Source organism: Neoarius graeffei, chromosome 11 (assembly GCF_027579695.1).
Source record: "Neoarius graeffei isolate fNeoGra1 chromosome 11, fNeoGra1.pri, whole genome shotgun sequence".
Lineage (NCBI taxonomy): Eukaryota > Metazoa > Chordata > Actinopteri > Siluriformes > Ariidae > Neoarius > Neoarius graeffei.
In genome coordinates, this window is record NC_083579.1 from 694,757 (window position 1) to 718,895 (window position 24,139).

General features: G+C 42.0%; 1 protein-coding gene across 2 annotated transcripts in view; it reads right to left on the reverse strand.

Moving 5' to 3' along the window:
• Positions 1-2,764: 2,764 nt before the first annotated feature.
• LOC132894013 (zinc finger protein 501-like) overlaps positions 2,765-24,139 on the reverse strand; it is a 104,740-nt gene continuing 83,365 nt past the window's right edge. The window contains exons 1-4 of one of the 2 annotated variants that reach the window (XM_060933199.1): positions 17,047-17,155; positions 7,402-7,469; positions 7,043-7,233; positions 2,765-4,733 (exon numbers count right to left, since the gene is read on the reverse strand). In XM_060933199.1, the coding sequence (XP_060789182.1) occupies positions 3,484-4,733; positions 7,043-7,233; positions 7,402-7,421 (1,461 nt within the window). In that variant the 5' untranslated portion in view covers positions 7,422-7,469; positions 17,047-17,155 and the 3' untranslated portion in view covers positions 2,765-3,483. Of the gene's footprint in view, positions 4,734-7,042; positions 7,234-7,401; positions 7,470-17,046; positions 17,156-24,139 lie in introns of those variants that run through there. The other variant, XM_060933198.1, reaches the window with a different exon arrangement.

Sequence of the window (24,139 nt, forward strand, 5' to 3'; positions counted from 1 at the left end):
CCGGGCGGTGGCACTGGACCCACTCTGTGGCTCCTGCTGGTAAACGCGCGATGAACTACTCCAGTACCACCTGGTCGATGATTCCCTCAGTGTCGCGGTTGTCAGCCGTCAACCACTGCCAGCAGGCGTCCCGGAGTTGCTGGCCAAACACGAACGGCCGGCCAACTTCCTCCAAGCGCAAAGCGTGGAAGCGCTGACATTGTTGCTCAGACCAGGCTTTCTGATTACATAGTACCTCTGGATTAGTCTGGCTAACGCGACTGCAAAGCTCTACGAGCTATTGGTCTGGCCAAGATATTAAGCCCAACCATTTCCCAAAGTGCGTGCTTGACCCGCCTCCCTGAAATGCCTCAGTTTCCTACTGGTCGAAGCCAGAAAAGGCTGTGACGAAGCTTAAACCAATCACATCACTCTTTCCTCTGACGTATGCGACACGACGGGGCTAACTGGTAGATTAAACTCTTACCGAAGCCGGTCGGGAGCAAGGCGAAAACGTCCTTCCTTTCAATAAATACCTCCAGGGCTGCTCTTTGCTCCGTTTTCAATGAGAACTTCCCATTGAATGCTTTCAATACAGCATCTACCGCTGTGTTAAAGGCTTGCCGCTGCTCCATGTTCGTGATGTGAATGAAGCGCTTCTGGCATAGATTCTGTAAACAATCTATGGCTTCCGGTTGCAGTTCTACTACGTCAGTGCCTTGAATGCGCCTCTACCCAGGGCCGTTGGAGATGCTCAAAGTTGATTGGTTCCCGATTTTTCGGGAGCTTGGAAGAGCTGTAGATAGCTTGCCTGGCCAGACTAAGCTCGCAACAGGCCCTCGTGTTGCATCATGCTTAGGATGGGCGGGCCCAGGCTACCTCTGGATGGCCTTTCCATTTCTACACATGCAGCAGTAAAAGACCTCAGAGTGATCATTGACTCCAGTCTTTTGTTTGAAACTCATATTGATAATTGTGACAGTTTGTATGGGTGGGTGGAGCACAAAAGGACGGCAGGCCAGAACTGAGTTCACAAAACTCTTTTATTTTTCACTTTTCAGTGCAAACTTTTGACTCTCCCAGCCACACACGCGCGCACACACACAAGTCGTCCGGTTGGGGGAGAGAGAGCTCCCTCTGCTCTCTCTCTCTCTCTCTCCTTAAATAGGGCGCGGTCACTGGGGAAGACACACAAACACATTAATTAACATCAGGTGCAGTGATTCTGCCACTTACCTTCCCTGACTCTGCCCTCCGGTCACAGACCGACGCTTGACCACGCCCCCGCTGCCACAATAATATTATGTGGATAGCCTTCTTTTATCTCAGAAATACTTCTAAGATAAGAAATATAATGCCATTATATCCATTCATCCATCCATTATCCATAACTGCTTATCCTGTGCAGGGTCGCGGGCAAGCTGGAGCCTATCCCAGCTGACTATAGGTGAGAGGCGGGGTACACCCTGGACAAGTCGCCAGGTCATCGCAAGGCTGACACATGGAGACAAACAACCATTCACACTCACATTCACACTGAGGAAACTCATGTAGACACGGGGAGAACATGCAAACTCCTCACAGAAAGGTCCCTGTCGGCCACTGGGCTTCTTGCTGTGAGGCAACAGTGCTAACCACTACACCACCATGCTGCCCTAATGTCATTATTTGATGAGGAAAAACTAGTTCATGCTTTTTTTTTTTATCTCTAGGTTGGATTATTGTAATGCCTTACTGTCTGGATGTTCCAATAAGTGCATAAACAAGCTCCAGTTAGTTCAAAATGCAGCAACAAGAGTCCTTACTAGAACTAGAAGATATGACCACATCACCCCTGCAAAGACCTGGCAACTTATCCACATTGCACTGCTCCCAATCAAATTTTGCAGTGATTATAAAATACTACTATTGACCTTTAAAGTACCGAATGGTCTTGCGCCACAGTACCTGAGGGAACTTCTGGGCCTCTATAACCCACCACGCCTAATTAGATCAAAAGGTGCAGGCTGTCTGTTGGTACCTGTGGCAGGGGGACGTGGTCAAGCGTCAGTCTGTGAACGGAGGGCGGAGTCAGGGAAGGTAAGTGGCAGAATCACTGCACCTGATGTCAGTTAACCTGTGTTTGTGTGTCTTCCCCAGTGACTGTGCCCTATATAAGGAGAGAGAGAGCAGAGGAAGGGAGCTCTCTCCCCAACCAGACGACTTATGTGTGTGTGCGTGTGTATGTGTGGCTTGAAGATTATAAAAACACTGAAAAGTGCAAAATAAAGGGTTTTTTGGAAACTCAGTTCTGGCCTGCCGTACTTCTGTGCTCCACCCACCCGCTCAAAGTTCTACAGTACCTTATATTGCAAAGGTGACATCAGGGGGCAGAGCCTTTTCTTACAAAGCCCCACAGCTCTGGAACAGCCTTCCAAGTAGTGTTTGGGATTTAGACACAGTCTCAGTGTTTAAATCTAGGCTGACACAGTTGTACAGTTGTTACACAGTTATACTTTGTGACTATATAGGACACAGTTATAGAAACAAGTTATTTATAATCATGCTATCTGTTATCACCCAGATGAGGATGGGTTCCTTTTTGAGTCTGGTTCCTCTCAAGGTTTCTTCCTCATGTCATCTGAGGGAGTTTTTCCTTGCCAACTTCGTCACAGGCTTGCTCATCAGGGATAAATTAGGGATGAATTAGGGATAGAATTAGCTCATGTTTAAAGTCTTTAATTTTCTGTAAAGCTGCTTTGCAACAATGTCTGCTGTTACAAGTGCTATACAAATATGAGGGCAAGTCAAAAAGTTCTAAGACAGATGTTATAATTTCAAAAGGTATGAAAGACTTCCCCCAGAATTCTACAAAGAAGGAATTCTCTGATGGAAACACCGCTTGCAGAAGTGTTTAGACTTAAATGGAGGATATGTAGAGAAACAGCTTTGTTATTTTCATAAATAAAGATTTTTTTCAATTTGTCTTAGAACTTTTTGACTTACCCTCGTAAACTGGACTAAATTAAAAGAAAACATGATCAAAGACAAAATCATGATCCATTATGATCTAAGGAACAGTTACATGTACATTATGAGTGAGCAAAGTACAGACATGAACACATCATCACTAAGCCCCTTAAGGAAATCACCTTTCCTAAAATATCACTAAATCAAATTGTTCTCAAGGATTAAGTCATGTACTCATGGAATAATTATGGATTATTGGCAAAAAGACTTGTTGGTACTGTTTCCAGCCTATTCACATGTTATTTGAATTTACTGACAAACTTTATGGTATCTCACTGGCTCTGTTTTGTCTAATGCTGAGGTACTACACTAATTGCACTGCAGTTTATACATGATTTGTGTGGTAATTAATGTCACTACTAAAGGTCAAAAGAAACCATTAATATTCTTATTTTAAACATTACTACATGATTACATATTTTAACTTCAAAAGAAAGTCAACAAAAATAAAAACACAGATCATTTTTAGCCAAAATTGTAATAAATACAGTATACTTAATGCAAAGTCTCTGACTTGGTGCACTTGTGGGTCTTAAATGTAGCTGAATAAGTAAAATTCTTTCCACACTGTGTGCAGTGAAAGGGCTTCTCTCCTGTGTGAATGCGCTGGTGTGTTTGGAGATTACTCTGTTGAGTAAAACTCTTCCCACACTGTGTGCAGTGATACGGCTTCTCTCCTGTGTGAATGCGCTGATGTTTTTGGACAGCACGCTGATGCAGAAAACTCTTCCCACACTGTGAGCAGGGATAAGGTTTCTCTCCTGTGTGAATGCGCTGATGTTCTTGGAGATTACTCTGATGAATAAAACTCTTCCCACACTGTGTGCAGTGAAACGGCTTCTCTCCTGTATGAATGCGCTGGTGTTTTTGGAGATGACTCTGTTGAGTAAAATTCTTTCCACATTGTGAGCAGTGAAACGGTTTCTCTCCTGTGTGAATGCGCTGGTGTGTTTGGAGATGACTCTGTTGAGTAAAACTCTTCCCACACTGTGAGCAGTGATACGGCTTCTCTTCAGTGTGAATGTTCTGGTGTTGTTGGAGACTACTCTGATGATTAAAACTCTTCCCACACTGTAAGCAGTGATACGGCTTCTCCCCTGTGTGAATGCGCTGGTGTGTTTGGAGATTACTCTGATGAGTAAAACTCTTTCCACACTGTATGCAGTGAAAGGGCTTCTCTCCTGTGTGAATGTGCTGGTGTTTTTGGAGATTACTCTGATGAATAAAACTCTTTCCACACTGTATGCAGTGATACGGCTTCTCTCCTGTATGAATGCGCTGGTGTTTTTGGAGATGACTCTGTTGAGTAAAACTCTTTCCACACTGTAAGCAGTGATACGGCTTCTCTCCTGTGTGAATGCGCTGGTGTGTTTGAAGATGACTCTGTTGAGTAAAACTTTTTCCACACTGTGAGCAGCGATGTGGCTTTTCTCCTGCATGACAGCACTGGTGTGTTTTGAGGGCAGTCTGATGACCAAAGATCTTTCCACAGTATGAGCAGTGGTATATTTCCTTCTGTACATCATTGTGAGAAGTGTCCAAACTGAAAGCATCAGATGATGTTGGCTGATTACTGGAACCTTTGGAGGGGATCTGAAGCTCATATTTTATCTCTCCTGATTTCTGCAGTCTCATAAACTCTTCATAATGGCATCTCTGGATGTGTTTGTGGCGGTAAATCTGAGATGTATAGGAAAGAGGACATATGGGGCAGGAAAAGACTTGCAGCAGAGCGTTGTTTACTTCTGGAGAAGTGAAAGAACAAATATTAGAAACTGAAAATGAAATACAACAAAATTATAAAATGGAACAATATCCCAATGTAAAAGGGTGTTTCAAGTCAAGTAAAAGCAAACATTCAAGATTCTACATGAATGAAGACTAATCTGTAATTCAAGAAACCAAAAACAGAGAATAAGTGGATCTGGGAATTGCTCAGATTGTGTGCAGATTCACAAAGCTCAGGATCACCAGTATGGACAAGATGAACACTTCTCATTAAGAGACATTTCATTTGATCAAAATCATACAATTCTTGAAACAGTTCTCACTATCCTGAAAGAAACAATTGCCATGAGAACAAGTTTGCCACCAGGCTTGTTACAACCAGCACAGTATGAAGTGGCATACGTCAGTATGTACTATATAAGATTACAGCTACTCAGTCTCAGCCTGGGCAAGAAGGCACGCCCACAACCAGTTGATTGGTAATAGATTTTTAGATTTCATCATGTTTCATTATTTTCACAAAGCTGTTCTCATCTCTCATCTCATTATCTGTAGCCGCTTTATCCTGTTCTACAGGGTTGCAGGCGAGCTGGAGCCTATCCCAGCTGACTACGGGTGAAAGGTGGGGTACACCCTGGACAAGTCGCCAGGTCATCACAGGGCTGACACATAGACACAGACAACCATTCACACTCACATTCACACCTACGCTCAATTTAGAGTCACCAGTTAACCTAACCTGCATGTCTTTGGACTGTGGGGGAAACCGGAGCACCCGGAGGAAACCCACGCGGACACGGGGAGAACATGCAAACTCCACACAGAAAGGCCCTCACCGGCCACGGGGCTCGAACCCGGACCTTCTTGCTGTGCGGCGACAGCGCTAACCAATACACCACCGTGCCGCCCTTCACAAAGCTGTTGTCCAATAAAATTGTAAATTTTAAAAAAGGAATGTTTGAAGCTATATAGCAGCTCAAACGTGACGTTAATAGCACTAATATTAAGAAAGTTATGGCAGATTTAACTTTGAAAATTGACTAATCTGCCGACACAGCCATTTTGACAAGTAGAAAATGAAATTTTTTTCATTTTTAATAGTCAAATACTTTAATTTGTTCTTCAGATAATAACTTGGAAAAAATTAGACATAAAATATGCAAAAAATCTCATCTCATCTCATTATCTCTAGCTGCTTTATCCTTCTACAGGGTCGCAGGCAAGCTGGAGCCTATCCCAGCTGACTACGGGCGAAAGGCGGGGTACACCCTGGACAAGTCGCCAGGTCATCACAGGGCTTATTTTATTCATTTTCTTAAAAAAATTTTTTTCTTATTTTTTTATTTCTGCATTTTGTCACACATATTGCTAGCAACCAGAGTTTGTGGTAGCCTTCAAACATGGCTGCCACAGACTACAAGTCCTATACACCTCATGGCCTTCCCTCTCTGGAATTCTAATCAGCGCCTCACCTGCGCCCCATTTACGAAGAGTACTTAAAGACTCTAACAACAACAACCAGTCAGTGTGAAGTATTGCCAGTGTGTTACTACCTGACCTTACCAAGCTGTTGTTTATTGTGTTAACTTTCCATGACTCTGACTCTGGTTTCATTAGTTCCCAATTTCGATTTCTTGTCTAGTCTACTATAGTCTGTCTGCACATCGCTCGACCCTTGCCTTTCCTGACTCTGAGTTTGGCTCTCAATTTGGCTTTGTCTATCAGTTTGTGAAGCACCCACTCTCCCCTACGACTGGTTCCATAAGTGCCTGCCGTTTCTGACATATTTATTTTCTCTTTACTTAATTTTTTCCTTTTTTCTTCTTTTTCTCTCTCTTTTTTTTGCTCCTGTGATTCCATACTTTTATGATCTGCCACAACTGCTTTAATTAAAAGATGTAGGTTATTTATTAGCACCTAGAATAATTAAGACTACAGCAGGGGGCAGAGCTTTTACTACAAACCTCCACAACTATGGAAAAATCTTCCAATTATTGTTTGCACACAGAGGTATAGTCTCAATCCAAATATTTCTTTAAAACCTATTAGTTTATTCAGGCAATTTGTTAAATTGCTGTTCTCAAGGGTAAAGATGAAGATCTTAGTGTTCATGATTTTGTGAGAGATATGGTTGAGCTATGCATGTTAGTCCTCATTCCTTACCAGTGCCTGATCTGGACAAACATTGATTGTGGAGGTTCCTACACTATACAAATATATAATTGAATAGAACTGAAATGATTTTATATATATATATATATATATATATATATATATATATATATATATATATATATATATATATATATATATGGACGGACTTTACCATTCATGGAGCACTTTTTGTTCCAGAGGTTATCAAACACAGGACTGAGTTCTTTGGCGTACTCCTCTTTATACCACACCAAGAGCTCCTGTCCTGGAGTAATGGGTCGACAGCAACGATATAGAATTCCCCCTCGATACTGAAATGCTACAAGATTCTGTTCTTCATAATTACGGGCACAATTCACATACCTAAATGAAAGCGGAAAAGTGGCAGAAAAGGTAAAAATCAGATCAGTGTTACATACAGTGAAAGCATGGGGGAGATATCAGAGCGAGGAGGAAGAAAGTTCTTCCAGCAAATTAGGAGCTGTGAAATCAATCACTAAACAAAGACCCAATAACTGGTGTATTCCTCACCTCATCCAATTTGCATGCATTTCTCGTTTGCCATCGATATATTCTTCGCACTGCCTGGTCCTGCGTATCTGTAGAAAAATTACACATTTCTTCATTAAACAGGCATATCAGGTGAAAATTCAAATCCAAATTGTTTGAAACTGCTGTCATTGAATTCAGAATTGAATGCAGAACAACATGCTTTTTACAGAATTAAAATGTTTATCCATTCTTGAGATATTATAAATCAAAGACTGAAAAAAGGCTTAATTTTTAGAAAGCTTATGTAATATTATGTGATAGGATAACATGGTCCAAAATGGGTCTAATTAACGAATGAGATCAAACTTTTTTTCTTAATAATGTTTCTATTTTTCAAGATATTTACATTGAAATTGGCAGGCACATAGATGGTTGTATACTGAATACAAAGTTTGAAAAATTAGTATTAATTATGCTAATTAGGTTAAAATGTTAAATCAGTAAACTCAATAAAAAAGTAATAAAAATTATTTCTAATACCCTCTTGGTGCGCTGTAGGCCTTTGTATTTCTCAAAAGTAGGGCATACTAGTGTTTACATGAAAGAATATAAATGATCATATTCACAGCTTTCAAGGTGAACCTCAAAAAAACTATGTGAGCCACATCCAATAAACAATTCCAATTAATTGAATTGAAATTGACACTCACATTTCTGACTTCCAGTTTTTTAAAAATCTCATTCCCACCACGAAGATCTTAATATTTTTAATCAAAACAACTACAGTTATATTCTAAAATAGTTATTAATTTACATGAATCATTTTTATTAAAAAAAAAAAAAACTAGGTAAAGCTATGAAAACTCACTTCAAAGTCTCCCATGAATCACAACATCAAAACTCGCTGATGGATAATTTTGCTGAATAGTTCATCAGAAACAGTGAGAGATATAGAACATCCCTATAGGAGTTATCTGACTGATATCCATGAGTAATCCAGTTGGAAACCGATCAGGAGAGAGACAGCCTGACCACTTTCCCATGACTCAAAAAGCACCGGCAGTTTCCCGACATCACACAAGCAGAGTTTTTACTCTGTTGTACCAGCTTCAACCTGCTGTTACTCCCAAAGTACTGAACACATCTCAACAAAACAAATTTCTTTGGAAAGCAGAAATTATAAGCTTTTTAATGATAGTATTCACGATAGAAAATATTCAAGAGTTAAGCACTGACAGATTTGGAAACTTAGATGAGCATCTGCATGCACAATTTTCACAGCACGGCTCGCGAGCGTCTGATACGCCTGCATTAAATTCAAGTCAAGTTTATTTTTATAGCGCTTTTAACAATAGACATTGTCACAAAGCAGCTTTACAGAATTTTAATGACTTTAAACATGAGCTAATTTTATCCCCAATGATGAAGCCTGTGGCAACAGTGGCAAGGAAAAACTCCCTCAGACGACATGAGGAAGAAACCTTGAGAGGAACCAGACTCAAAAGGGAACCCATCCTCATTTGGGTGATAACAGACAACGTGATTATAACATTTTTAACAGTTTTAACATGAAGTCAGTTTCATTGATGTTATAACTCTTCATTGATGGAAACTTGAGTGCAAAACTATTCACGACAACTGCAGTCCTAAAGTTAGCAAGTAAACTGTAGTCCTCAACCAAAAAAGCATGACTGTAAGTGTCCAGAGCATCTTCCAAGTGTGACTTTCAACTGTCCGTATGGGGCCGTCCTCTATAGGAGCAATGTGATGAGACTCCAGCCAGACATAAGGCATCAGGATGGATCAGGCAGGCCCGAGGTGCAGCAGAGGTCAGCATCTCGATCTCAGGATTGACATGTAACTCAGAGGGACAGACAGAGTGTGTGTGTGTGTGGGGGGGGGGAGAAAACAGGTTGTTAGGTATGCCCAATGTCACCTGATGAGTAGGAACAGTATACATTTTGCACTCAGTGCAAGCAGGGACTCTGGCAAAACTAACTATGAAAGCATAACTAAAAGGGGAGAGCCAGAAGGTAACACAGGCATGAGGGAGCCCCGGGACATAAAGCAGCAGCCACTACACCATCAATAAACTCGAGTGAGCAAGCGAGTGGGGACTGACAGCATCCATCATCCCAGTTTACCAAAACACTCTATGTTCGAGGACCCTCCAGATCTGCTCCTTTACCTCATAAACACTATTAACAAAAGGCTTGACTGAACAGATATGTTTTCAGCCGAGACTTAAACCCTGAGGCTGTGCCTGATTCCCAAACACTACTTGGAAGGCTGTTCCATAACTGTGGGGCTTTGTAAGAAAAGGCTTCGCCCCTTATGTAGCCTTCACTATACGAGGTACCAGCAGATAGCCTGCACCTTTTGATCTACATAGGCGTGGCGGGTCATAAAGGACCAGAAGTTCACTCAGGTACTGTGGCGTGAGACCATTCAGTGCTTTAAAGGTCAATAGTAGTATTTTACAGTGGTGCTTGAAAGTTTGTGAACCCTTTAGAATTTTCTATATTTCTGCATAAATATGACCTAAAACATCATCAGATTTTCACACAAGTCCTAAAAGTACATAAAGAGAACCCAGTTAAACAAATGAGACAAAAATATTATACTTGGCCATTTATTTATTGAGGAAAATGATCCAGTATTACATATCTGTGAGTGGCAAAAGTATGTTAACCTTTGCTTTCAGTATCTGGTGTGACCCCCTTGTGCAGCAATAACTGCAATTAAATGTTTCCAGTAACTGTTGATCAGTCCTGCACACCAGCTTGGAGGAATTTTAGCCCATTCCTCCATACAGAACAGCTTCAACTCTGGGATGTTGGTGGGTTTCCTCACATGAACTGCTCGCTTCAGATCCTTCCAGAACATTTCAATTGGATTATGGTCAGAACTTTGACTTGGCCATTTCAAAATATTAACTTTATTCTTCTTTAACCATTCCTTGGTAGAACGACTTGTGTGCTTAGGGTCGTTGTCTTGCTGCATGACCCACCTTCTCTTGAGATTCAGTTCATGGACAGATGTCCTGACATTTTCCTTTAGAATTCACTGGTATAATTCAGAATTCATTGTTCCATCAATGATGGCAAGCCGTCCTGGCCCAGATGCAGCAAAACAGGCCCAAACCGTGATACTACCACCACCATGTTTCACAGATGGGATAAGGTTCTTATGTTGGAATGCAGTGTTTTCCTTTCTCCAAACATAACACTTCTCATTTAAACCAAAAAGTTCTATTTTGGTCTCATCCATCCACAAAACATTTTTCCAATAGCCTTCTGGCTTGTCCACATGACCTTTAGCAATGTTCTTTTTGGAGAGCAGTGGCTTTCTCCTTGCAACCCTGCCATGCACACCATTGTTGTTCAGTGTTCTCCTGATGGTGGACTCATGAACATTAACATTAGCCAATGTGAGAGAGGCCTTCAGTTGCTTAGAAGTTACCCTGGGGTCCTTTGTGACGTTGCCGACTATTACACCCCTTGCTCTTGGAGTGATCTTTGTTGGTCAACCAATCCTGGGGAGGGTAACAATGGTGTTGAATTTCCTCCATTTGTATACAATCTGTCTGACTGTGGATTGGTGGAGTCCAAACTCTTTAGAGATGGTTTTGTAACCTTTTCCAGCCTGATGAGCATCAACAATGCTTTTTCTGAGGTCCTCAGAAATCTCCTTTGTTTGTGCCATGATACACTTCCACAAACATGTGTTGTGAAGATCAGACTTTGATAGATCCCTGTTCTTTAACTAAAACAGGGTGCCCATTCACACCTGATTGTCATCCCATTGATTGAAAACACCTGACTCTAATTTCACCTTCAAATTAACTGCTAAACCTAGGGGTTCACATACTTTTGCCACTCACAGATATGTAATATTGGATCATTTTCCTCAATAAATAAATGACCACGTATAATATGTTTGTCTCACTTGTTTAACTGGGTTCTCTTTATTTACTTTTAGGCCTTGTGTGAAAATCTGATGATGTTTTAGGTCATATTTATGCAGAAATATAGAACATTCTAAAGGGTTCACAAACTGTCAAGCACCACTGTATAAACAATACAAAATCTGATTGGGAGCCAATGCAGTGTGGATATAACAGGGGTGATGTGGTCATATTTTCTAGTTCTAGTAAGGACTCTTGCTGCTGCATTTTGAACTAACTGGAGCTTGTTTATGCTCCTACTGGAACATCCAGACAGTAAGGCATTACAGTAATCCAACCTGGAGGGAACGAAAGGATGAACTATTTTTTCTGCAACATGTAATGACATTAAATTTCTTATCTTAGCAATATTTCTGAGATGAAAGAAAGCTATCCGGGTAATGTTATCAATGAGTTTCAAATGAAAGACTGGGCTCAATAATCACACCGAGGTCTTTTACTGCTGGATGTGAAGAAACAGAAAAGATATCCAGAGTTACTGTGGAATCAGAAAACTTACTTCAAGCTGCATGTGGTCCGAGTACAAGTACTTCAGTCTTGCCAGAGTTAAGCAGAAGGAAGTTAATAAGCATCCAGTGTCGAATGTCCTTCACACATTCCTCAATTCTATTAAGCTATTGGGCAGCACGGTGGTGTAGTGATTAGCACTGTTGCCTCACAGCAAGAAGGTTCTGGGTTCGAGCCCAGTGGCCGATGGGGGGCCTTTCTGTGTGGAGTTTGCATGTTCTCCTTGTGTCTGCGTGGGTTTCCTTCGGGTGCTCCAGTATCCTCCACAGTCCAAAGACATGCAGTTAGGTTAACATGGGGAAGCCTTGGGCTGAAGTGCCCTTGAGCAAGATATCTAACCCCTAACTGCTCTCCGGGTGCTGTAGTATGGCTGTCCACTGCTCTGGGTGTGTGCGCGTGTGTTCACTGCTTCAGATGGGTTAAATGCAGAGGATGAATTTCAGTGTGCTTGAGTGTGCATGTGACAAATAAAGGCTTCTTCTTCTTCTTAAGCTGGTGTCTCTCATCTGGTTTTGCAGAAATATACAACTGTGTGTCATCAGCAGAACAGTGGAAACTAATACCATGCTTACAAATAATATCATCCAGAGGTAACATATATAAAGAAAAAAAAGCAGTGGGCCTAAGACAGAACCTTGTGGAACACCAAACTTTACCTCAGTATGTCTAGAAAAATCACCATTTACATCAACATACTGATAGCGATCAATTCAATAACAGCTGAGCCAGGAGAGGGCCGTTCCCTTAACTCCCACAACATTTTCTAGTCTATCCAGAAGAATGGAATGATCAATGGTATCAAATGCTGCACTAAGGTCAAGCAACACAAGCAGTGAGACACAGCCCTGATCAGACGCCAACAGTAGGTCGTTTACTACTTTAACCAGAGCTGTCTCTGTGCTATGATGAGGTCTAAATCCTGACTGATACATTTCATGGATGTTATTCCTATGTAAATATGAGCATAACTGCTGTGCCACAGCTTTTTCGAGGATCTTGGAGATAAAGGGGAGGTTTGATATTGGCCAATAATTGGACAGCTGACAGGGATCAAGGTCAGGTTTTTTAATCAGGGGTTTGATAACTGCTAGTTTAAAGGATTTGGGTACATAGCCAATCCTAAGAGAAGAATTTATTATTTTTATAACCGGTTTAATTACTTCAGGTATTACCTGTTTGAATAGACGTGCAGGTAAGGGTTCTAGTACACAAGTTGAGGACTTTGATGCAGAGATTAATGAAAGTAGTTTGATTTCTCTAAGGGGAGTAAAACATTCTAATTGCTGATCTGATACAGTTATATTGTTAACTACAGGGTCACTTACATTGCCACTTAAGTTGTCTGACCTTAAATTAGTAGTTCGAATTTTTTGTCGGATATTTTCAATTTTGTCACTGAAAAAATTCATGAAGTCGTTACTACTACAGACTGCAGGTGTGCATGTATCTATAGTGGACTTATTCCTGGTTAATTTTGCTACAGTATTAAATCGGAATCTAGGATTATTTTTGTTATCTTCTATTAGGGAGGACAGATATGTTGATCTAGCAGCACTAAGAGCTTTTCTATACTTCAGGAAGCTCTCCTTCCACGCTAATTTAAATGCTACCAATTTTGTTTGATGCCACTTACATTCCAATTTTCGAGTGGTCTGTTTTAAAGTCCAAGTGTCATCATTATACCAGGGTGCTAATTTTTTCTTGCTAATCATTTTCCTTTTTAGAGGAGCTACATTATCTAAAGTATGGCGGAATGTTGACTCTAAGCATTCAGTTGCCTGATCAAGTTCTGCAGGGGCTGACAGTGACCCAATCAAAGCTGATAACTCTGGGAGATCATTTATAAAACTCTGTGCAGTAGTTGACATGAATGTATGTTTAATATAGTAGCGTGGTGAGGTGCATATATTATTACTCAGACATATTTTGAATGAGATGATGATCTGAGATAACTTCAGACTGCGGAAGTGACTGTATTTTCTATATTTAACCCGATTGTTAGTCTTAGATTGAGAGTGTGACCACGTTTATGGGTCGGTCCTATGACATTCTGATTAACCCCTACTGCTAATCATGGACACAAACGCTGTTTCAAAGGGTCTTCTGGGTTATCGAAGTGAATATTAAAATCTCCAACAACTAAACTTTGTCTAAGGAAATAACCAGATCTGAGATAAAATCTGCAAATTCAGAAAGAAACTCAGAATATGGCCCCGGGGGCCTGTAAATAATAAGTAACGGAATTAACTGGGTAGACTTATTTTTTGAGGCTACATACATTATATGAGTATGAAGAACTTCAAATGTATTAAATTTATAACCAGGTTTTTGTGTTACACCTAGATAATCATTATAAATAACCGCGACGCCTCCTCCTCTGCCAGTTAGACGAGGCTGGTGTATATAACTGTATCCAGGAGGACTCGCTTCATTTAATGCTATATATTCATTTGGCTTAATCCGTGTTTCTGTTAAACACAGTACATTAAACTCCTGATCAGTAATGAGTTAATTAACAATTAGTGCTTTAGATGTAAGAGGTCTAATATTTAATAGCCCCACCTTTAGATCAAAGTGCTGGCAGCGGCTGTACATTCAGTATGATCTAATTTTATATTGATTAGATTACTGGAACAAACTCTCTGAGTATTTCTATTTTTTTTATTTTGCTTGGGGGGAACAGACACAGGCTCAATGTAGTGGACCCTGAGTGACGACTCTGTGCAGCTAGCAGACAGTTGGTTTAGCCTGTTCGTCTGCTCCCTGGCCTTGGCTCTGGATTGTCAGAAGTTAACTAGATCTGTTCTGAGACTATGAGCTATGCTGCAAGAAATGAGAGCAGCGCCTTCCCCAGTGGGATGGATACAATCCTGCCCTAACAGGCCAGCAGTGCCCTCAAAATTAGCCCAATTATCTATCAAGCCCACATTGTTTTCAGAGCACCACCCGGACAACCAGCAGTTCAGCGACCATAACCTGCTGTAAGCTATATCGCCACACCACATTGGGATGGGGCCAGAGCATACTACAGCATCGGACATCACCTTTGCTAATTTAAACACCTCTACAAAGTTACTCTTTGTAACCTCAGACTGACGAAGGTGTATATCATTAGCTCTTACATGGATAACTATCTTTGAGAACCTGTGCTTGCCTAGGACCCTAAGATTACCTGCTATGTCCAGCGCCCTGGCTCCCAGTATACACCTGACTAAAGCTGCTGGTGCCCCTAAAGGCCTAGCTAATTTCACGTGCCGTATGATAGAGTCTCCTAGAGCCAGAGCTCTTTCAGGTTTCTCCACGGGTGCAGCACTGAGGAGGGCAAACCTGTTCGACACGTGAAGAGGAGAGGAGTGGTGCTCCCATGGGCAAGCCTCAGCGGTAGCTTTGGCTCTACGCTTATGCTGCCGAATCGTCACCCATTCACCCCGCTGCGAGGGCTCTAATGCCGGAGTTGGAGGATTACTAACTCCACCTAGGGCATCCAGACTTTCCCCTGCAGAAATTACACTGTTCTTATTCTCACTAGCTCTCTCTAAAGTTTGGATATGCACCTCCAAAGCTGCAATCTTCTCTGTCAGAGAGCTAACTAATCTGTACTTATCACAAATAAAGCTATCACTAGTGACAGAGAAAGAATGACTAAACATCCTGCACTCAGCACACTGAAGAAGCTGAAGGTGTGCCATGATGAAAGGATTCATGTACCTTAATTGAGGATCTGTTGATATTAAAGCAGATCCGATGTGAATGGCCTCCGCTTGTAGTCTTTAAGCAGGAAGAGAAAAAAAGAAAGCTTCTGGTCTTGGTGTTCTTCCGAAAAAATGTAAAATGTGGAAAAAGGAAAGCGAAAGTGAAAGTACAATAAAAAATAAAAATGATACTGGAATATTATTTGTAGAGAAAATAAAAAAAGATTAGTGATTAATGCCAACACTCGTTGGCATTAATTGGAAATTAATTGGAAAAAAGACTCATTGCAAACAACTCGGAAACCAGGAAGTACATCACACAGAATGCTACTTTCGAATTGTGTGGCTGACTGGGGCCTTTCTGTGTGGAGTTTGTATATTCTCCCTGTGCCTGCATGGGTTTCAATCTATGCCTTCAAATTAATTGAGACACACAGGAACAGAGGTTGGTAGAGTAAGCAAAAAAACCTGTACTAGTAAAAGCATTGCTACTTTTTAATAACTACTCAAGTCGAAGTAAAAGCGTTCAACAAAACGACTTGATTATGAGTAAAAACAAATATAAAATGAGTACTCAAGTAGTCAATAACTTCATATGATGATTTATTACATCTATAATCTAACAAGGGTGGTATGGTGGTGCAGTGGTTAGCACTGTGCCTCACAGCAAGAAGGTTCTGGGTTCGAATTGTGCGGCTGACTGGGGCCTTTCTGTGTGGAGTTTGTATATTCTCCCTGTGCCTGCATGGGTTTCCTGCAGGTGCTCCAGTTTCCTCCCACAGTCCAAAGACATGTGGATTAGGTCAACTGGCTCCTCTCAATTGCCCACAGACGTGAAAACTTGAATATAATAATTAACAAACAAAATTAACACATTTTCTTCTTTAAATCAGTCTATACCTTCAAATTAACTGACGTACACCAGAACAAGAATGATGCCAATATTATATTAAGCATCATAAAGTCAGAATTAAAAGTTATTGACTGTGTCTTCAGTTTCACAGACTCAGCAATCTCTGAGATAAACTTAATAACTACAGGAAAACATGGACAAGGCTTTTGTTCAGAATTCAGGCAAAGGAAGTGTTTATTGAAAGGGTTTTTTTTACTGTATGTCTGACAGGGCAAAGCTGTGTTGTTGAATCAGACCTCTGGTAAACCAAATACATCAGGTAGGGACAACCGTACAGACAAAGAAAGAATTGAGCACAATACTGCAAACAATACTGGTAGCTATCAACATCATGAAATCTGAGCTTTCCACCAGATTTGATGGCCAATACAGAGAACATGAGGAAAAATATGACTGACAGTGTGGAGTGAGTCACACAGGCAGAGGTAAGGATGTCAACAACAGAAAACAATGTTGCCATGCTACAAGATAAACTGCAATCTCTGGAAGGCAAATAAAGAGAGATTATGCAGAAAAAAAAAACTGAACCTGGAGGCAACATTAAAGTACTCCAACTTAAGGCACACCAATCAACCCAAGGAAACAGTGGGCGAAAACACATGCACCTTTCTGAGGAGATGGATATCGGAGGCGCTGGAGCCGGCACTGTTATGTACAAATCAGCCTCAGTGGTGTTGAACGGACAGCATCTGCTTCACTCCGACTCAGCACCAAAGAAACAGCACTGGTTCAGCACCGTTGTTTTGGATCAGCCGCAGCCGCATGGCTGAGGGCAGAGAGACACAACTTGGCACAGCTCCCTGAGGAGCTGGAAGAGTATACAGTACCAGTCAAAAGTTTGGAAACACCTTCAAATTCGATGTTTTTTCTTTATTTTAATTAACTAAAAGACACTTCGTGTCTTAAAGTAATGACTGACTGTTATTTCTCTTTACTTAGTTGAGTGGTTCATGACATAATATGGATTACTACAGTTGTTGAACAGGGCTTGTAGGAGCCATAGGAGGAATTTCTGTTTATGCTTTGTTGACTTTACATATAATTTGCAACTTTATTTTGTTACATTAAGAACTGATTTAGTATTTCTATATCTAATATAAGTTCATGTTTTGAGTATGTGTGAGTATATATGAGTGAGTGTGTGAGCCCTCTATAGGTCAAAGGGGTGATATGCCAGAAGGTATATAATGTGTCATCCTGACGCCAGGGGGAAGGTTTTCGGTGATGCGCATACCATCATAGACCGTGGTATGGCGTGCATGGAAAGGAAAAAGAACAATTAATGGACATTGCTAGAATTAAGGAACCTGGAACCGTTTGAATAGTTTAAGTTTCTTTATTTATTTTTTTGTATAATCGATTGTAACTAATAAATCACCATTATACTTTATTTTCGTTTCCTGGACTATTTCCACGAGTCGAGTGATCACACCGAATCCCAGATGTAATGCTCAAACAAATGTCAATGGGACTCATAAACATCACGGTTTTGAGCTTACAGGGCTATTTACTGTATTTTTATTATTTACTTTTTACTGGTTGATGGTGTCAAATGCATTAAGAAGGCAAGAAATTCCATTTTTGACAAGACACACCTGTTAATTGAGAAGCATTCCAGGTGACTCCCTCATGAAGCTGGTTCAGATAACGCCAATAGTGTGCAAAGCTGTTATCAAGGTAAATAGTGACAATTTTGAAGAATCTAAAAGATGAAACATGTTGTTTTTTAACACTTTTTTTTGTTTACCATATAATTCCATATGTTCTATATGTTATTTCATAGTTTTGATGAGTTCAGTATTGTCCTACAATGTAGGAAAAATAAATAAATAAAAACATTGAATTTGAAGGTGTTTCCAAACTTTTGACTGGTACTGTATATATGATTATATTCCATTAGCAGACACTCTTAACATACCCAGAGCAGCCTGGGGAGCAGGTGGGGGTTAGATACCTTGCTGAAGGGTATTTCAGTCATTCCTGCTGGTCCAGAGAATCTAACTTTACATTACATGTAGGCCTGTCGCGATATTTGATATACTGACTTATCGTATGGTAAATGAAAATGAACTCGGTAATTTTTTTTACCGCGATTTTGGCATTTACGCGCTGTACATCTACACAGGGAAGTCGGCAGAGTATTTGCTTGACCCATTGACTGAATAAAACACCGCACTGTTTTCTGTCGTCTCACGCGGCTCTCTGTCAGAGGCGGGGCCTCCCAGCATGCAACAGTTATCCAGCCAGGGTATCCACTGAATGGGGAAAAGACAACAACATGTTGCTCCGTTGTACAGACCATAGGCGTAGAATTGGGTATGTACGTGTCCCTACCAATATTTCTGATTGAAGAAGGGGAAAAAAAAATCCCGCTCTGTGCGTGGTACACAAATGGTTACTATAGGTTTCCACTGGGTGAAACCACTCAAAATTCGCTCATGAATATTTGCTCTGGGATCATGGTCGCGAAAACAGCAAGCAGTTAGGCTTCCGTGTCAATTAGCAAGTGTGGTTGCAGTGCGGTGACCGGCTGCTAGCTAGCAAACTGTCCTTGAGGAATGTAACATTAGATTAACTCGTAAAATTAATCAGTTAACAACAGTTCATATTCAGTGTGTAAAAACGACAACATACGAATATGACTGTTTTCTAAGTTTGTGTGGCATGTAAATAACAATCTGACTTGATACCGACAACAACTGGTGTTCATTAAGGTCACAAAGACATTATTAAATCATATCAAATTGTACTAATGTTGGCTAATATTGTATTTAGTCTTGCTTGTGAAGTGCCTGCAAACTTTAGCAGCCTGCTAACCCTTAATTTGAAGTGCTTCAGTTAAGACCTGCAGAGCCCTGACCAAGTTCGTGTAACATGACACATGTAAACAACAACCCAATGGTGATGTGGACATTGTTCATGGCCCAGACACCTTTTAATCAAATAAAACATTTTCATGTAATAAGCATAACAGCCTCCGCCTTCTTGATCAGAAATTTTTGGTTGCTCTCACCTCTCTTTTGAAAATGCCACAGACTGAGTACATACATAAGCTGAACTGATTGGTTTTCGAGGGGGTTCATTTGAAAGCGACAGGCTAAAAACTTCTCTGTAGAACCCTGTCACTCCGTCCTCTCCCTCCCCTCTCCGCTCAAGAAGATAACAAAAGGGCAATAATATAACAACCAATCAGAATTCAGATACATTCTGTTGCCACGTAAAATTGTAACCTTTCGATGTGTCAAAAAAGTTCTAGAGACCTCTTCCTGTTTTACCGTTAGATCAGTCGCATATCAGCTTAAACTAGCATTCTAAAACTAGTTAAAGATCACACAGAAGATAGCCTACTCCCCCTGCCAGCCTAATGGAATGCAGTGTTTAAGGCTCAATATGTGTTTTACTTCCATTTACGAGGGAAAGGAACATACACTCTCCCAACATTCAATGCGTTATTCGCTTGTAAAACACATTTGCAAATTGGTAGAATGAGTTAATCATCACATGCAAGGTTTGCAATTAATCAAATGAATTGCATATTATTATTACTCATGAATTACTACAGTTCTGAACTTCAAATTTTAAAAGTCTGGACTTTGGAGAGATGATGGATATTCTTTTGGTGGAACACAACGGAGCAAAATATTGTGACCCTCGAATGTTGACCTGAAGTTGGTGCCACTGGGGGTTGGCATTGGGTTTATGTCCCCACCAGTGTTAATACCAAACCTATGCCCTTTCCTACATATCTTGTTCTAATTGTTGTTACTTTTATCCAAATGACAGCTGGCAATACGTTGTTATTTTGCACTTTGTTTATCTGGGTACTAATCTTTGAGAAACTGGATTGGCAGAATGTTGCCTGTGAAGAAAATAATGTCTTTATTACCCTGTGCCAAGTTAATATTTACTTAAGTGCAATTTTTATGAGCCATAGATTGTATTTTATTTATTGGTTTTGTTGGGAGTGGTTTTGTTTGATTGTTGTTTTATATCTTTAGGTTATTTATTTATATTTTTTACATTCCACTGTTGAATTGAATAGGTTGGCTAAATTAAAAAGCTTACTCTTATTTGAAAGGGTGTATTTACATGATCATTATTATTTTACTAGTGGCATAAAAATGTCTTGAAAAGACGTCAACAATAATATCGTTTATCACAATAATTTCTGAGACAATATATCGTCTAACAAAATTTGTTATCGTGACAGGCCTAATTACATGGCATTTAGCAGATGCTCTTATCCAGAGACGTACATGAATGCAAAAGTCAGGTACATGAAGTGCTAAACTCCTAGACAAGAAAGTTCTAGTGCCATGTAACTGGGGACCTTTCGGTCCCATAGCTGCTTCTCTCACCATTAGGCCATGGCTTCCCCATGGGCACTGTGTCTGCCACCAAGGAAGTCACACTTATGCCGCTTTTCCACTACAAACGCGGCTGAGTCGGGCTGAGCCGTGCCGTGCTGAGTTGGGCTGAGTCGAGCTGAGCGGGGCTATTGAAGTTGCATTTCGACTACAACCGCGCTGAACCGTGCTGGCTGGAAGTGGGTGGACACATTGGGTGGAGTTAGCGAAAGTGGGTGGACGTCACGTGATGTCGTTAAGCAGTGCAAACAGTGACATCAGTGATCTTTTAAGCGGTAGTCTCACGACCCGAATAGTAAACAATAAACATGGAGGACATGGAGTCGTTAGTGTTGCTGGTCTTGGTGCTGTGGCTTGTTGTCACCGACAACGCCAACAGATACTGGCAAGAGCGTATAGATGAGGCGAGGCGCATAAGGCTTCAGAAATTCTCGTAATTCGTAATTATTCTTCTTCCGGGTTTACAGTGTTTACAGATCCCAGCGTGCTCGCGGGGCGTGTGTGGGACTGTGAGGACACTCCTCCTCACCAATCAGTGCACAGGGGAGTGTCTGCTCACGCCCCCAGCCTCACTCGGCTCGCTTTGGCTCGCTTCAGCCCCACTCCAAAACCGTGCGAGTTTTAGGGGCTAAGCAGGGCTGAAGCGAGCCGAGTCGTGCTGTTCTTTGGTAGTCGAAACGCGAGCCATGTCGGGCTGAAGTGAGCTGAAAAAGGATAGTGGAAAAGGGCCATTACTGTATCTGCATGCTGTTTTCTGACTTGCTCCATATTTCTGCCAGCAGATTTCAGCCCAGACAAACTTCACTCCTCACAACAGAGATGCAGTGCCCCAGACCAACTGTACCACAGCACATAGATGCTCCACTCCTCCACCCTGTACTGAGCTCACCTCCATGGACCAAGATCTGCAAACACTCGCCCGTCCCTCCACACTAGAAAAACAAGAGCTACTCATGCTACTCCATCTGTATCCGCTCCTGGGCACTTTCAAGGGCAATACTGGTGGAGAACACAGGCAGAGGACAGAGACCCAGCCCCAGTCCCCACCGCTATGGACCCCATTGTTCACCACCTCCTTGAACCGACCCTCCAACAGTCTCCGCTCTCCCAGAAGATACCATGGGGCCTGCATGCGGCAACCCAATAACTCCTGGCTTTCAGTCATCAGACACCTGCCATGAACAACAACAACAACAACAACAACAACAACTTTATCACACATACGCTTAAACACAGTGAAATTCCTCTCTGCATTTAGCCCATCTGAAACAGTGAACACACACATGCACACACACGAGTAATGAGCGCACACACATACCCAAAGCAGTGGGCATCTAAAGCAGCGAACACACACACACGTGTGCGTGCACACACACACACACACACACACACACACACACACACACACACACACACACACACACACACAAGTGAGCAATGAGCACACACATGTACCCAGAGCAGTGGGTAGCCATGCTACAGTGCCCGGGGAGCAGTTGGGGGTTAGGTGCCTTGCTCAAGGGCACCTCAGCCCAAGCCCGCCCCATGTTAACCTAATCACGTCTTTGAACTCATCTCATCATCTCTAGCCACTTTATCCTGTTCTACAGGGTCGCAGGCAAGCTGGAGCCTATCCCAGCTGACTACGGGCGAAAGGCGGGGTACACCCTGGACAAGTCACCAGGTCATCACAGGGCTGACACATAGACACAGACAACCATTCACACTCACATTCACACCTACGGTCAATTTAGAGTCACCAGTTAACCTAACCTGCATGTCTTTGGACTGTGGGGGAAACCGGAGCACCCGGAGGAAACCCACGTGGACACGGAGAGAACATGCAAACTCCACACAGAAAGGCCCCCACTGGCCGCTGGGCTCGAACAAGAGATCCCTACAGCTAAGGTAAACAACCTCTCTGTAGACTACTTCTCAGTCCAATTCAAAGACAGTCACATCATCTGTAGAGATGATCACCATCCTGGACATACTAGACATGGGAGAGGGGAAAAGAGAAAGACATCACCATAGGCATCAAGAGACCCCCAGATGCCCTGGGCCATCTCCTGTGAACCCAGATCAAGCACAGGAAGAACTGCAAACTCTGGCTGGCCGGGTGCATGGAACATGCTGCTCCATATTCCCGCATACCCACTGATATGCTCTGCTTGAACAGGGCTCCTGTTCCAGCTCTGCTAGACTCTGGGAGCTTTATCACCATGGCACAGCCCTAGGCCCACCCATAAATGGTGAAACCCTGTGGCAACCTGGCTGTGACATGTGTATGGGGTATGCAGCTGAGGTAAATGTAGGCAACCACCAAGGTGACTGGAAGTCACCATTACCATTGGCATAAACCCAAAGATTCTTGTGCCCCTCCTAACAGGAAAGGATTGGCTGGGGTTCCAAGAACAAGCTGTACCACCAGTAAGGAGAATTACTGCAACAAGATGAAAGAGTACTGAGATTCAGCCATCACATGCACCATCTGCCTGACCAGCCAGGAGGAGCAAAGGAGTGATGACCGGGTGAAGCACTGCTGGGGACAGTTGCAGATTAGTTGACAAGGAAAGAGAAAACCCATTCCAAGCTCTCCCCATGGCATACTTCCTTGTGAGAAATGTCCTCATATCACTGTGACAGCCATGGAGAGCCTCTCAAACTCATTATACTGTGGTCACAAGGTGACTCTGTGATGCACCTACTGGTAGGCCACCTGGGACCTAGCAACACTTTGGAAACACACAGGGACTGGTTCCATTGGTCCCAGCATGGTTGTGGAGGTGCGTAACTTCTCTCAGAAGTACTCCCAGTGTCAACACACATCGCCCAACAAACCAGCTCTGGCACTGCCTGTTCCATTCCACATCAGTAAGGGTACTTTTGAGCGGGTGGGTATAGATCTGGTAGAGTCGCCACCTGAGGTCACGAATACATTTTAGTGATTATTGACTACACCACCAGGTACCCCAAGGCTATCCCTCTCTCCAAAAGATATATTCAAGACCACCACAAGAGAACTGATGCTCTTGTTCAGTCACATAAGGATCCATAAAGGCCTACTGACAGATCAAGGCACCCAATTTTGTATCAAACCTGATAGTGGAACTATGCCAGCTGCTGGAGGGTAAGCACTTCTGCTTACCATCCCCAGACTGAAAGCCTCATCAAAAGGTTCAATCAGAAGCTCAAGAGGATGCTGCTGTTGGGTGGTAAACAAGAGAGGGAAAGACTGAAACCTATGCCTGCCATATGTGCTTGTCACCATAAGGGAGTCTCCTCAAGCATCAACAGGGTTCACCTCCTTTGAGCTCCTGTTTGACCAGCT